Genomic DNA, 15228 nt, shown 5'->3' on the forward strand with positions numbered 1-15228 from the left:
TAAGGGAGCCATCAAACATGTGGTAGAAGCCATACGCCTCTGGGTAGACCAATGATTAGGCCAGTGAAAAACAGATACTTCCACGAAGCAACCTGAATGTGGGAGAGGCCAGAAAACAGAGGCAAAGAATGTCAGAGCTGAAAGGGACCCTGCCAGGTATAGTCCAAAGTCTTCATGCAGAGGGGACACCAACGCGGGATCCTAAGCCTGTCACAGAGCACGTTCACATCCATCAAACTATGTGAACCTCTCAACATCCCAGGCAGGTAGACAAGGCAGGACTAACGACTCTCCCTAACAGACGGGGAAACTGAGGCCCAGAGGTTGCGTGGGGTGGCCAAGAGTGACCCAGTCAGGAAGTGGCGGAGGCCCAACTTCTCACAGCTAATCCAGTTCTCTCTCTGCCCCATGCCTCCCCACCCCCATGCTTAGTCCTAATGCAAAGCCCGACTTTGTAATAATCAGCAATGAAAGAGTTGAAGAGGGGGGAGTGGAGCTGATCTGCCAGGGCCCAGGATGCAGGACACATCAGACGATACACTCCTGACCGCCTTCACCCAGAGCCCAGCCCTGCATCTCAGGCCAGAACTGCCCTCAAAGGCCTCTGGAAAAGCAGCTGGGCAGGTGGAGGGCGGTCCTTCCTGTCCTGAGCTGTCTGCTCAGAGGCAGCCCCACCTCCCCACTGCTGAGCTCAGAGAAGGGTTTGCTTGGCTCCTGTCCGCCCACAAGAGAACTTCCCCTGGGCCTGGAGAGCTCAGCAGAGGCAAGCAGAATTAAGTAGCTGTTCTTGGGCTGCCTTTTCCAGAAGAAAGGTCAGTCTACTCAGCAAGAGCAGAGGGAGGGCCAGAGACCACTATTCTCCGCCCTCCCAGCCTATCACAGGCCCCACCACGGCCTTCCAATGCGAGAGGCTCACAGAGGACTGGGCTCACTGGCCCCTGCCTGCCCCTCACTGGTCTCACTCAGAGCCTGTAGCCTTGAGGACCACACCCCTCCCACGTGTGCTGGGGGAAGGGACACTTGCCCCAAAGGGAGGTAGTGGGGACACAGTGACAAGTTGCGTGCAAAAGTCACTCATAGACTGCCAAGGGCTTCACAAACACTCACTGTCTTCATGATCAAAGCTGACCTGTGTCCCATTCTATGAGACAAAACAGCTTAAAAATCAATCCATGCCACTGAGTTAATATAACTCCTCCAGGTTTGCCTTTTGCCAGAGTTTTTGAAAAGAAATAACCCCTCTGTCAAGGGATTATGAGAGGGGCGAGATTCTATGGGAATCTGTACAGAGGTGGGGGGGGCGCAGGGGTGGCAACAGGTATTTGGAGCAAATCTGCTCTCGAAGCATTAAAGCTCATGTTCACTGGCAGATACGAAGTGTGACTTAATTTGGCAGGGGGACATGATGGCAGTACGGGCCTGTAGGAACTCTCAGCATGTCCAAGGGTCTTTACAAACTCTTAGAACCCCCACGAGATCAGGCCAAAGTTGCTGAGGCCTAAGAAAGGCTGGAGTGAGCCAAGAAGGCTGCCTGGTGGAAGCGGCCTTTGGAGAATTTGGTTACCAGGAAGAGCCTGAGTTTGGGCCTCACCTGATGCTGAAACAAACATACTGTCATGTCCAGAAGAGCAGTTGTACCCTTGAGCGCAGACCAAGCAGGATACAAACGGAAAGTTTCGGGGCTTGGAAGACTTCTGCTCTTCTGTTCTTCCCCTGTGACTATGTGATCTTAGGAAAGCAGCTTGATCCTCTGTAAAATGGAAAGAACAGTCCCTGCCATGCCCACATCCCATGTTTATTGTAGGGACAGGTTCTATAAGCTGTAAGATGCTGCATGCATGCCTTGGCCAGTTCTGTGAGGAAGGACTGGTGCTTAAGGCTGGAGAGGAACTTAGAACATGGGGCGGGGGCAGGGGAGCCTTGATGTGTCAGGGGCCCAAGAAATACAGCATCTGGAAAAATCACTTTGATGAACTCGACTACCAGCCACAAATCACTGTATTTTAAAACCCATTCCAAATTAAAAAAAAAAATCTTCTCTGCAGAAGGCTCTGAGTGAGATGTTTTTCTCTCCTTCTGTTAAAGCAGATGGAGAAGACACCAAGCAGATGCTGACAAGATAGGGCCCTGCAGACCCCTCTTGGCCAGAAAGGTCCGTGGTTGACAGTGGGCGTGAATGCTGTTAGCAGGACCCTGGTCATCTCCATGGCTATCTTCTAACATCTGGGTGGGGAAGGTCGCCTACTCTATAGGCCAGTTTTAAAATCGTGAACTGAGCACTACACAGGGCCAGACTGTGGATACCCACCAAGTTCCTGCCTTCAATCCTTCCAGTCACTGCCCAGCCAAACCCCATCACTGGTGGTTCTTTTTAACATCCTGCCTTCCCACCTCCAAGCCTTGGTTCAAGCTGTTCCCTCTTCCCACCCCCACCCCTTGGTTCAAGCTGTTCCCTCTTCCCACCCCCACCCCTGTCCATCACCAGGTGCTTCAAACCACCTGGCTCCAAGGATCCACTGCCAAAAGCCTAGGACCCCTCCTCTGCCCAACCACAGCATGTGTTGAGGGCCCCCCACCTTCTACCTCAGCACTGGTCATTTAGCATTGGATCAGCCTAATTCACGTGCCTGAGGACGGACACTGCTGTATTCATGTTTGTGACCCAACTCAGCACAGAGCCTGGCATTTGGTAGGTACTTGGCAAGTATTGGATGGAGGGAGCTAACTGGCACACAGAAATGATGAGGTGTGACAGCCAGACAGCCTCCTCTGTCATCTGATGAAGCCATCCTCTGTCATCCTTGTTAGCCAAATACTAACCCATCTGCAACGCTCACCTCCTCCAGGAAGCCTTCTGGGGTTGCAGCTGTCTTCCCTCTTGGTCTCCTCGTCCATGTCACATAATTGAGCATTTCTTGATGTCCCATTTTCTATGGTTCAGAAACTGTTTCTTGCACAGATTACATCACCAAAAGAGCAGCTCCCAGGCCTCAGGTGCCGTATTATAAATATTGGGCTTCCATATCCATCCTTATATCCCATCCCCCACCCGCATCTCTAACAATAGGCCAAGACAGACCACAGAGAAAGAAAATGAGGCATTAGGCAAACAGGTGTAAATCCTGGCTCCATCCCTTATTAGCAACAGCCTCCATTTCTGGTTTAAACTCTATAAAGTTTAAGACAGGGGTCCACAAACTTTTTCTGTGAAAGACCAGATAGTAAATATTTTCAGTTTTATGGGTCCTACAGTCTCTATTGCAACAACTCGACTTTGCCATCATGGGGGAAAACAACCATAGACAATACATAAATAGGCACGGCTGTGTTTGAATAAAACTTTATTGACAACACAGGCAGTGGCCCAGATTGGCCCACCGGCTGTAGTCTGCCCTCCCCTGCTCTGGAGGATTACTTGAGATGACATTTAATCCCCTCGTCACACAGACCTTAGGCCACATTGTAAAATACCCCAAGTCATCCCCTAATACTGTCTATCACCTCAGCGGCCTTGGTTTTCACCTTAGCACTTCACACTGTCTGAAATTACAGCCTGTCAATTTGGTGACTGGCTGTCTCCTGCAACAGAACATAAAAACCCAGGAGGGCAGAGGCTGTACCCCCAGCATCTAGAACAGTACCTGGCACCGACGAGGCATTCTTTAAATATTTGTGAACTGAATGGAGGCCATTATTGTTACTCGTATCAGTATTATTGTTGAAAGTCTTCAATAAATAGTTTATGTGCTTCAATTTTTAATGTGTTGATATATTTACCATGATTAATCTTTTACGTTTGCAAAACCCCATTGTAATTTTCATGCATTGCAGGAAATGATAATCCTCCCATGTTGGAAATGAGGGAGCAGCTCACAGATGCCACCGCCTGCTGGTGACCGGGCAGAGATTCGAACCCTGACCTCCTGGCTGGTCCTTCTTAAGGGAAGTGGTATGGTAGTGTAGAAAAAGCACAGGACTGGGAGCCTAAGATTTAAACTTACTTAACTGGACATGGCATTTCACCTTCTGCACAATGGCAACGATAATGCCAACTTCACAAGGGCATAGATAGGATTAAATAAAATACAGAAGATAAAGTACTCAGAACAGTACAAGACACAGGACAAAACTGTAGGAAGCTATCGATATGTAACAAGAAGACAGTAACCACCTCCACCCTGCCTCTTAAGGCTTAGAAGGGCTTAGCAGGCATGCCTAGGAAAATAATTATGAAACTGTCAATACCCCCAATATCATAGGATTCTTTTTTTCGACACCATCCAGGCAATGCAGAAAATATTTCCCCTCTTTCAAAATAAAAAAAAAAAGCTGTACACGAACATCTGCCATAAAGACAGAAATAAATCATAAAGACCTACAATCTTTCCGGAGCTTTAACTGCAGTCAAGAAAAGGGTTAAGTTTTCTTCCGCTCACATTGGTATAAGAGTCCAGTTACCACACAGGCCAAAACTGAAACAAAACCAAGAGGCTAAGGACAAGGGGCCGAAGTCTCTGCTTCAGCCCCTGCACGTCCGGAGTGTTCTTGCAGCAAAAGCAGCCACGAAACAAAAACAACCCTAAAACAGAGATCGCGCCACCATGCTCCTGGCATCCTGCACCAGAGGCGAGCGGACAGCCTCTTGAAAGGTTCCGAGGGGAGCAGGAATTGTGCACACTGGGGTTATGTTTAGGACATGGGGGGAGGGGGACACGGACACACACACACACACACACACACACACACACACACACACACACACAACTTTCCATCCCTGCCCACTTCAGTAGAAAGTGATTCACTTGGTTCCAGATTTAAATATTTATTCCTCAAACACAAAACCACGTCGAAAACGCGCATCCCCCATGATGTCCCAGCCATCTGGCCTTTGCAGGAACATCTTCAGATGAAACGACCAGCTGGGATTCCGACTTCACAGAGTTCTGAGTCTTCCTCGCAGAGGGGGACTTTCCAAATGCTTTGGGCCTCCCTGGTTCTTGGAGCAGGGCAGTTTTCTTTCTCTGGTCCCCGAGTTAGCACTTTGAGCATTTACAAAGGAGGATTAGCCATACTCCATCTGGAAAGAAACATCTCTTGGCTTTGCTGGGTGATGTCAATAATTGGTTTGGGACACGATTAAAGTGGGCATTGTCACCATGAAGCTGGCTGGCCAAACACTGCCCGGGGTGATTCAGACCACGATGGCCCCCAGGCTGGCTCTGCAATGAGCCCCTACCGGACAGACATGCCCCACCCCCCAAGCCCGCAAGAGGAATGCCTGTGCCAGTGTGTTGATTCTCCAAGCGGCCCTGTGGGGGTTGGGAGCCCTGCCACTGTGTGTGTGCAGCCTGTTTGGGACACAGCACCTGTGTGTGACACCTCATGTTTCTCGCTGCAGGCTGCTGGAAACAGGTTTTTTCTCTGAAACATTCTTATTTTTAAGATATTTCTGTTCCACTCCACCCTTCCCCCAAATAAATTTTAACAAGTTACCCTGTGTGAGTTCTGAGTGTTGGTTCATGGCAATAACGGGGATGGGGCGGAGGGGGGTTGATATTCATGTTGAAAATGAGCTCAGCCTTTCTCAGTTCAACAAGGAGAATTTGCCTCCTTAACCTGCAGGGGCCTCTCCCGGGGCCAGCCTCACCCATAACACACAACAGGGTTGAAGCATTTCGTGGGCTAGGCATGATCCAACTAGTACATGAGTGAGGAAAGGGTACGGGCACTTTTAAGCACGGTTCATCTCGGCTACCAAGATCTCACTAATTACAGCTTCCATAAATCAGCTCAGGTTAAGGGCAGGAGCGCCCACCCTTGGGGAGACGCAATTCACTGAACTAAACCCGGCCACTTGATTTGGTCAGCAGACCCTGGAGGACTGCAAAATCAGGAAAACAGAAGGTAGACGTGGAATGAACGCCTAAGGAAAGGAAGGGAGTTGGGAGAGGATTTCTTAAGATCTACTGATGCTTCCTAGGGCGAGACACGTGAGAACAAACTAGGGCTGCTGGAATCCAAAAATTACAAACCCACTTTAAAAACCGCAGTGCCATAATTCACCCTGTTTGTTCCGTGGGTCATTTCTGCAAAGACAATGGCTTGTTGTTTTTTCCAGATTTAACACCAAGCCATGACAGGCAGAGGTCTCCCATATTGTCACTCAGCCTCTATGACAGGCCTCGGCGAGGCTCCATGTCCCCCCAACAAGTAGCCCCAACTGCCAAAGCCCAGCTGGATCCACTTCTTCCAGGACTTTCAGGGAGCTTTGCACTGACTGCTGCATTTTGTTTTTGTTTTACTTTAAAAAACAACAAAAAAAAACCCCTTCAAGGTCATTTCACAAAACTTGAAAATTGAGTTGGAACCCACTCCAAATTCTCTCCTCCTTCACTCTAAATCTCCTTGTCCTAAACCTCTTAGGGAGATGCAACCTATTATACCTTATCAGATGCTTCCCTGTCTTAAATCCATGGCAATCACATTTAACTCTGTTAGAGCTTATGTCCTGTGGTCATGCATAAACTCCTAAACCAACAACAATTATAAACATGGTACATTCCTTAATTCCTTATTTCAATCTACTTATGCAGGGCATTATCTTCCTAGACGATTTGAGGGTGTCTTTCAAAGCACACAATAATCAATGTGTCAGACACTCCGCTGGGTTCATATATTATCGCTAATCCTCTCTGCCCAAGCCCATTTTGCAGGTGAGGAAGGATCAGGAGAGACACAGAGCTTAGTGACCCTTTCTCAGGTCACTGGGCAAGCCCGTGGCCCCATCTGGAGGGAGGCTTGGACCAGTGTGGCTTAAAGGCCTGCCACTCAGCTGTCCACTTGCCACATCATGATGCCCGGCCCTCCTCAGGCTGAAATTCCACCTTCTTAAAGGTGTGCAATGAACAAAGTGAATTTAGGGGACCTGAGATAGGGACCTAAAGATCTTTGGGTGAGGGAGTCTTGGTGCCTAAACTATTCTACTTGAGTCACTTCAAACCTCACCCAGTTCAGTTAATGAGCTCCCTGTCACCTCTACCTCCTGGTCCCCTTCCCCCCACACGCAAAGGAAAGAGGAATCTGCCAGCTTCACTCTCACACATAGCCATTAAAATGACATCCTTCACACAGGCTTAGAACATTAGCTCAAAGTTCAAAAGCTGGTGAAAGGCAACTTGACTGAAGAACTGTCATTGAGATATACTCTCCATGGGTGCGGTTTGTAAAGCAATTGTTTTCAAGCCCTTTGCCCTCCCACCCAGGCCCAGCCTGCTGCTAAGAATGGAGAGAACACGCCCTCTGGGGAGCATATTCAGAATCTGAGAACCCCCATTTCTTCCCCTACACACTCCACTTCCGTCTCCTTACTTGTCAGCTCCTTGTAGGCAGGGCTCTCCTTGGCCCAGGTGACCTGGAGCACCTGGAGGCCATTACCCCATACCTTGCCGCCACCCCAAGAGGTGTGTGGAAAGAGTCTGCTCAGGTCTGGGGGTTCAGGGCCTGCTCTGCCATTTACTATGTATCTCAGGCAAAGCATTTAGTCTGAGCCTCCATTTCCATCTGCATAATGACTGTGGTTCCCATCTCTTGAGGGCCTGAGATGTGCATGGCAGGACTGTGCAGTGGAAAGTGCTAGACTAATAATGTAAGGGGTTATTATCGTGACTTTTCTTTGCCAGTCTGTCTAGCATTTTGCAGCAGATGTATTCCGGTATCCCCAGGGGCAACTGCAGTCATTTGCTATTGAACTTTTATACACAGCTCGTATCACCACCAAAAAGAACAGTCTGGGTTCTGTGAGGCAGCCTAATCGACGGAAATCACAAGAGCCTTGTCCCTTGCAGATGACAGTTCTCATTTTGACCCTTTCGTGTTAATTTTGTGCCTCAGTTTGCTCAACTGTGAAATGGGGGGAACATCTTCGGTTTTAGGGGAGGTGTTGTACAGACTACAAATCACTGAGGCAGTCACCTGGCTCATACCTTGCCCATGTGAACACGTATACACACCACTTTCCGACACCGTGATCCAAATTCCCATTGACGATAATTACGAGACCCAAAGATAACTCTTAAAGGCCAGGTGCCTTCTGCGCTGTGACACCATTCAGCCCTCCCTGACTCCAACCGCCAGGCTAAGACAATGGTTTGAGCTCCACAGCTGACTGGAGAATGCAGAAGGAACATGGGTGGACTATAATTAGACAGACCATCCTGACATTTCCTTCTTCACTCCAGATGTTTATTATGTTTATTTCCTGTGAGCTGGGCTGATCACTTCACAGGGGCCTCTGGCGTGGAGACGTGGACAGGGAAAACAGCCTTGGCTTGCCACCTCTGGCCTGGCTGGGGCCAAGCGGGGAGCAGCCCTCCGTTTCTTCCCCCGCTCCATGCATGCCCCCTCATCCTGGCTTTTCATCAGGTGCTCTTGGGGAAAGGGTCTTATAACCTGTCTCCCTCAACCCTCCTGTCCCTGTCATTTGTCATGGACCCCTCTCCAGACTAGACAAATGCAGATTAAAAAAAAACAAAGATTCCCTTGTATAGGGAGTCTGAGAACAAGTTATGAACAAAGAGACACAAAGGAATTTATAAACAGAGTTCTAGAGATGTCAACTCTCTCAGGGTGGAACGATGCCGCCCGCCTCCTTCCTACGTTAGAATGTTCTAGACTAACGGAGTACTGAAAGAGGGGTGGAAGTCACGGCTCATCCCGGACTCCCATGCAGGCTCACTCCTCTCCAGTGAGACAGGGGACAGCATCCAGGACCAGTGACCAGGGAGCAGGAGTGCGCGGCAGATGAGAGTCTCACCCTGGAAGTGTGATTTCTAAGGGAGAGGCATCATAACCATTGCAAGATTCATTTGAAATGAATGCATCAGCCTCTGAGTATTTCTCACCAGAGCTGGTATTACTGGAAACATTTCCAGTTATGGTCAGTGACTTTCCTGGGCAAAGATGGTGTGCCCTCTTTATTTCTTATGAGCTAAATGTTGTTAAAGTATTTTTAACCTTCCTGGACTTCAACTTCCTCATCTATAAAATGGTGAAAACATTCCCCATCTCAGAGTTCTTGAAAAGTAAAATGAGATCATGTACACAAATCTTGAAGTGCTGGGTCTGACACTAAAATAAATCATAACATTTTTAAAAAAACAAGTAGCCACATGGAAGGATCTCCCTATGCCACGCAGCACTCTGCATGAGTTAATGCCCACTACAACCTTGAGAAGCAGACACTATTACTGTGCCGGTTTTACAGTCGTGGAAAGCAAGGAGCAAATGGGGTTAAGTAACTTGCCCAAGGTCACCAATGATGGAGTCTCGATGTGAACCAAGGCCATCTTGCCCCTCCAGGCAGACCTGCCCTCCAAACTGCTGCCTCCTCTTTTTGTCTAGGAACAAGCCTTACTAAAAAGGCATGATTGGGAATCACTTCATATTTCATGTGTCACTTCACCTGCTCCAGGAGTACCTTTTAAACGTACAAGAAGCTGTGAAAAAACACTGCTTCTTGTAAAAATCTGTTACCTTGCATGTGCTGTGTTCCACAGCCAGGACGCACAGCCTGCCCCTGGGGGGCCTTTACAACAAATGCAGGCGGCAGCCCAGGAGAAAGCACAAGCTCACCTACTCCCAAGCAGCAGATACAGTGGGCTTAGCCGGGAAGTTCGAGCCTTAGCTTCCTGGCCTATAAAATGGATTTAATGCAAAATCTATGAAGTTTCACACACTAAAAGCCATTCCTGCTGGCCCTTGGCCTCCATCCCATCCCCCCATGGTCTGGGAAACCAAGAAGGCATGCTCTTGCTGTGTCCCTGTCTCAAAGGCTTAACAGGTACCCGGAAGCTTCTTTGGACTTTTCCTGGTGCGGAGGAGAGCACGGCAAGCTCACGCCACTCCTCTGGCCCCAGCTAGTGCAGAGGGGAGACGGTTGGAGGGACAAAGCCGGAGGCATTGGCACTCCCACCTCGCAGTGACTCCACTGCCAGTTCGCTCTTACACCTGGTTGGCCAAGATCTCGGAGACCCAAATGCCTGGGGAGAAGCATGATGGACTCAGCATGGGTCAGGGTCTCCCATGGGTTCTGGGGCTCACAGCTCATAGCTACCTGGCAGGAGGGACACATGCCCATCAGGGTTGTGGGTTGGAAACACTAGCCCTGGAGAAGGCGGCAGCAGAGCGACCATGAAACACCCAGGAAAGCCTCCGGAGAGAGGGCAAGCCCACTGCCTAATTTCACCCGAGGACCCTTCCTTCGCCTTAGGTCTGGGGATTTCGTAAGAGCAGGGCCGGTGAGCCGCTTGAGCAGCTGGGAGGGTGGCTCCCAGGCTCCCCTAGTTCCGAGTAGATCCTGCTGTCTCCCTAAGGCTTCCTGTAAGCTGCAAGGGGGAGACAGTCGTGGATCTCCCCTGGCCTGGGGGAACTGGAACCCGGGGCTGTCCCTCTCATGGAAATGCTACACCGTCCCCCCAAAACAGACCTCCGCAACATCACTCTCCAACCCCTTCCTGGAGACCTAGAGACGAAATGTACTTTTAAACCAGGACACCCGTCCTGTGATTGATTCGTACCCAGTTTCTTTTTTTTTTGGACAAGTCAAGAGCTGCCCAATTTTTCTTTGGAAGCTACAGGCCAGATAGATTTATTTCCCGGGCCACAGATGGTGGTGGTGGTGGTGGTGGTGGTGGAAGGGTACGAAATACGGAATATGGCCCGTCTATATCGCCATCACTTTATTGTATTGTCACCGTTAACTTAACTATAAATACTACGGTGGGGGGCAAGGCACGGGCGACCTCGGACTGCGGGACTGAGCGGCCCCGCGCGGCCCCGACCCCAGGCGCCGGCCCTCCGGGCTCTGTACACTATTTACAGCTCCTCGTTCCTCTTTCTCGACCCCTCCCGCAAGGCAGCGCGTGTGCAAGAAAGTAGCATCGTCTGTCTGTGCAAGTCCTTCGAGTTAGGCAAGTGCCACGGCCGGCCCGCGGCCGTCAGCTGTCCGAGTCCAAATCGCTTTTACCTTCCTCTTCCCTCTTCTCCGGCGACGCCTTCGACGACGGCTTGTTCCACTTCTCGGCGTTTTCCGACTCCTCGGACGAGGACCGCTTCTGCCGCCTCCATTTGGCCCGGCGGTTTTTAAACCAGACCTGTTGCACAAGGGAATACAAAACAACAGTTAAGGTCAAAGGCACGCTCCCCCGATGCCTGGGCACCCCGGGGCTTGGTGTGGCAGCCGGGCAGCCTCCGGGTGGAATCCGAATTTCGATACCCGGCGCGCGCGCGAGCGCCAACAAAAAGAGAGGAAACTTGCTCCCGCTTCCGCATTTTCCTCCAACTTCCTGGGCCTAAAGCGCCCTCCAGCAGCCTCCGGGCCGCCACTGGGATGTTTTTATTAAAGTGCAGGGAGACTCCAGGAGGACTAGACAAACCCAGGAAGGGCCTGGAGGCGCACCGGGCAGGGCCCCGCGCCTACCTCCACTTTCTCCTCGCGGAGGTGCACCTTCCGGGCCAGCTGCTCTCGTGTACCCACGTCTGGGTACTTGGTCTCCTGGAAGAGGTTCTCGAGCGCTTCCAGCTGCTCGTCCGTGAAGATGGTGCGGTGCCGCCGCTTCCGCCGGCAGTGCAGCTGGTTGAGGAGCTGCAGCTCGGTGCGCGACAGCGTGCCCACGTTCATGTAGGGCAGCATCTGGTGCGGCACCGGGGACACCAGCACCGAGCCGGGGCCCTCATAGCCTGCGACAGAGCAGAGCGCACGGTCAGCCGCTGCCCTTGCCACCGCGCACACGCCCGCCCGCGACCACTCCAACTTTAAACTCGTCTACAAGGGAGTGCTGGGAATTGAAGGTGCGCGCAAATCGAGGGTACAAGGACATGAAGGAGCGTGGCAGAGCGTCCACCAGTTAAAGAATCTCTACGCCCAGTCTCCCTATGCAGGCACGGGTACATTTTCCGCCAACTCGCATAAAGTTTGCAGCCAAGTGTGCAAACCCCAGCGCCCGATCCGCAAAAAAAAATAAGGGGTGGGTGGGATGCAGATTTGCAAAAGGAGAAAAGTTTCTGCGAAGTGAAAAAAAAAAGCAAGCGCCGCCACCCGCCGACGGCCCAGGAGCTGACGACCGCGGCAGGCGGCGAAGGCCGGCGCGAGCGCGACCCTACCTGGGGGAGTCGGGACGCAGGAGCACTGCTGGGCGCCCAGCGGCGGCACGGCCCCGCAGCAGGCCGGGCCCACGGGCGCCGCCTGCACGTGCAGCTGCCCGTAGAAGTAGTTGTTGTAGCCGAGTCGGGAGCTACCGACCGCAGCCGGGAGGCCTGCGCCGCCGGGGGCCACCGGGCGCGGGTAGAAGGCGCCATAGTCCGAGGAGGCGCCGCCGCCGGCGCCGTAGAGCGAGTCCCCGTGCAGGGCCGGGAAGACGACGGGAGCCGCGGCGCTGGGAGCCACCGGCAGCACCGAGTCCTTGCAGCGCGGCCGGGCAGCCAGGATGTTGTCGATGCTGAACATGCTGGCGGGCATCCCCAATCCCCGCGCCGGGACGGTGGGCAGCGGGGACGCGCCGAGGAAAGAGCCTCAAAGTGGCGGGGGGTGGGGGGGTCCACTCTCCTGAGCCGGACCAAACCGAAAGAGAGCGCCGGCGAGCGCGCGGCCCTGCACCCCTCCCCGCCCCCTGCGTCCGCTCTCCCTCCTCCCACCCTCCCCTCGCGGCAGCGTTCGCTGAACTCAACCCGCGGGTAGGACGGAGTTTAGCCCAGCTGAACCTCTTGTTGGTTTTATACTGAGTCGACGTCATCCTGGATTTAGTTCCTGGTAATATGCAGATGACAAACAGAACCAGATTTGGCCCTTTTCTGTTCCTTGGGGTGGTGGGGCTTTTGGAAGGGGGAGGGGGTTACGGGGCCCCGAAAAGAGACTGTGGATTGAGAATTAATGAAATTAACCTAATCTTTTCCATTCAGCCTCCCCGCCGCGGGCCGGGGGAGCTGGGAGGGCGTCCTAATTGCCCCGGTTAATCTCATTAATTCCATTGTGCGGCCGCAGTTAACAACTCCCTCCTCCGGACCTCTCCGCCCCCACCCTTTTCCCTCAGATTCGGTCCTATTATTGGGTGCGATTTCCTCTGCACGAAGCTCAGATTCATTGTGGCCGATTTTATTTGGGGGTTACTTTTCTGTTTTCTCCTTTCCGAATTTGTTTTGTTTTAGAAAATGTGAGGGGCTGCGTCCTACTTTCAAGCAGGATTGAAAAGTCCGCTCTTCCCCCGGGCCCCAAAGCACGCACCGCCTAATTTCACCTCTATTTTCTTTTATCTTGAGATTCTCTCCCTAACGGCATTGGTTAACCCCCTACAGCCCTTTTGTTTTGCAAAGGCCAAAATTTGTAACGGCAAAAAACGATGAAAGAGGTGCATCGTATTTCTTTAAAATATGTATAGTTTTGCAGTCACTTTGGGTCTGAAAACTACCGTAGCAGTCGCCTTACACAGCGGAAACTAAATTCAGCCACTATTTAAAACTGGCTACCAAAAGTAGCACTCTGAAGCAATGCTTCCAGCGGCTTCCTGCGTGGATGTCGGTAGGTTTTGTGGGTATTTTTCTTTTCTTTAATTATTATTTTTGGAAATGAAGTGTCTCCTCCCCAAAACTGTTTGTTTCAATCAAAAGAAAAAAAAATGTGGCTTTAGGGATTTTCTATCTCCCTCCCCAACAATTGAGTCGCATTTTCCCCTTTCGACTTGCCGGCTCCCTAACAGGGACAGGCCCCTAGCTGTCCTCCATCCGGCAGGCCCGGGCTGGGCTCCCCGGGCACCAGCGGCCTGGCCGAAGCCCGGCTCTGTTCGCGGCATGCGGCCGCCTTGATTTGCAGGATCCTCGGCGCGGCACGGCCCTCCCGCCCGCGGGAGCCTCTGGAGACGCATCCAGCGCAGGCGGCCGAGCGCCCTGCGAGAAGGTAGGCGACGCTGCGCGCGGAACGAAAACCGCACCCCGAGGTCCTACGGGTCCGGCGCAAGCCTCAGTCTTGCGGCGCCGTCTTTTCTCGGTCCTTCGCGCAGGTAACTCCAGCTACTTCAGGGGAAGGGGCAGTCACGGGCCCAGGCGAGACCTTCGAGCGCCGAGAGGTGGGGACCACTTCGGATTTTTCGAAGGAGGGCCGCCTTTAACTCACTGTTTTTCGCTGTTTCTCTCCAGTTAACTAACAGGGGTCCCCGCAGGGTTGTCTCAAGTCGCCGCATTAAGACTAAGTATGTGGGCCGCCTCCTCCCCGACGCTGGGGCAAAGGGGAAAGGGCACTTGTCAACTGCTGTCCCCGGCTCAGAGGAGCGCTTGCGCGGAGGTTTGGTCCTACCCTGGCGCAGAAATCCTGCGGCGCGTAGGAGTGGCGGGGAGAAGCGAGGCGGCGGCGCTTCTCCTAGGCCTCCGGGCTTGGACTTCCGCGCCCTCACGCCCACCCGCTAAGTGGCCTGAGAGCCTCGCTTCTTTGAGGGCTGAGCAAACTAGAAAGTGGTCGTAGGTGGAGGTTAGAGCAGGACAGATGGGTCTCAATTTGGGGAGGCAATGGATTTTTTTTTTTAACAATAAAAACCGCTCCCGGAGGAAGGAGTGTGATCCTCCCCTTCAGAAAGGTCACGTCTAGGGAAAGAAGTCTAGCGCCTTCCCTCTGCTACCAACTAAGGATAGTGGCATTTCCCCCCGTTCACAGAGACTTAAAAATCTCCAGTTTCCAGGCACACACATCCCTCCCAACCTTTCCCGGGTTTAATTCTACAGGGCAATTGATGGAAGACAACTAGAGGCCACAGCTTCAGCAGGGACTCTGGCTGCATTTGTGTGCGTGGCTGAGCGCGCGCGGCGGTGGCGCGTGAATGGATCTTTTGAGACCTTTCCTGAGCCTGGCAGAGGCAGAAGCGCCGCGGGAAACCAGAGCAGAGTTCTTGTCGGTTTCTGCAAAGAGGCTCAGACCAGCGCGCAGCTGAGACCTCACCGCACATTTAAAAAGAGCGCCTCGGAGTTTTAAAATCAGGCAAGCTCTCCCACGCACGCCACCCTGTCTCTTTCCACTTGACACATTTAAATTAATAATAATCAGGTTTAGCAAACCCCTAGACTTCGCCCCGTGTTTTGCTGCAATCCTCCCACTGTATCAACGACTCCTGAAAGAAGGAGCACCGTACGGCGAGTCTGAGCCTCGGAGTTCTAGACTAAACTTTGCCACTTTGCAAATCATCCCTCCTC

The 15228-nt window shown here is 52.2% G+C and overlaps 1 protein-coding gene across 1 annotated transcript; it reads right to left on the reverse strand.

Moving 5' to 3' along the window:
* Positions 1-10724: 10724 nt before the first annotated feature.
* GSC (goosecoid homeobox) lies at positions 10725-12667 on the reverse strand. The gene is made up of 3 exons (XM_019642459.1): positions 12160-12667; positions 11477-11736; positions 10725-11150 (listed from the first exon to the last, which is right to left on the reverse strand). The coding sequence occupies exons 1-3, from the start codon at positions 12512-12514 to the stop codon at positions 10995-10997; spliced, it is 771 nt and encodes a 256-aa protein (XP_019498004.1). The 5' UTR covers positions 12515-12667; the 3' UTR covers positions 10725-10994.
* Positions 12668-15228: the final 2561 nt, after the last annotated feature.

The sequence above is a fragment of the Hipposideros armiger genome, unplaced genomic scaffold (genome assembly GCF_001890085.2).
Source record: "Hipposideros armiger isolate ML-2016 unplaced genomic scaffold, ASM189008v1 scaffold_69, whole genome shotgun sequence".
In the NCBI taxonomy this organism is placed as follows: domain Eukaryota; kingdom Metazoa; phylum Chordata; class Mammalia; order Chiroptera; family Hipposideridae; genus Hipposideros; species Hipposideros armiger.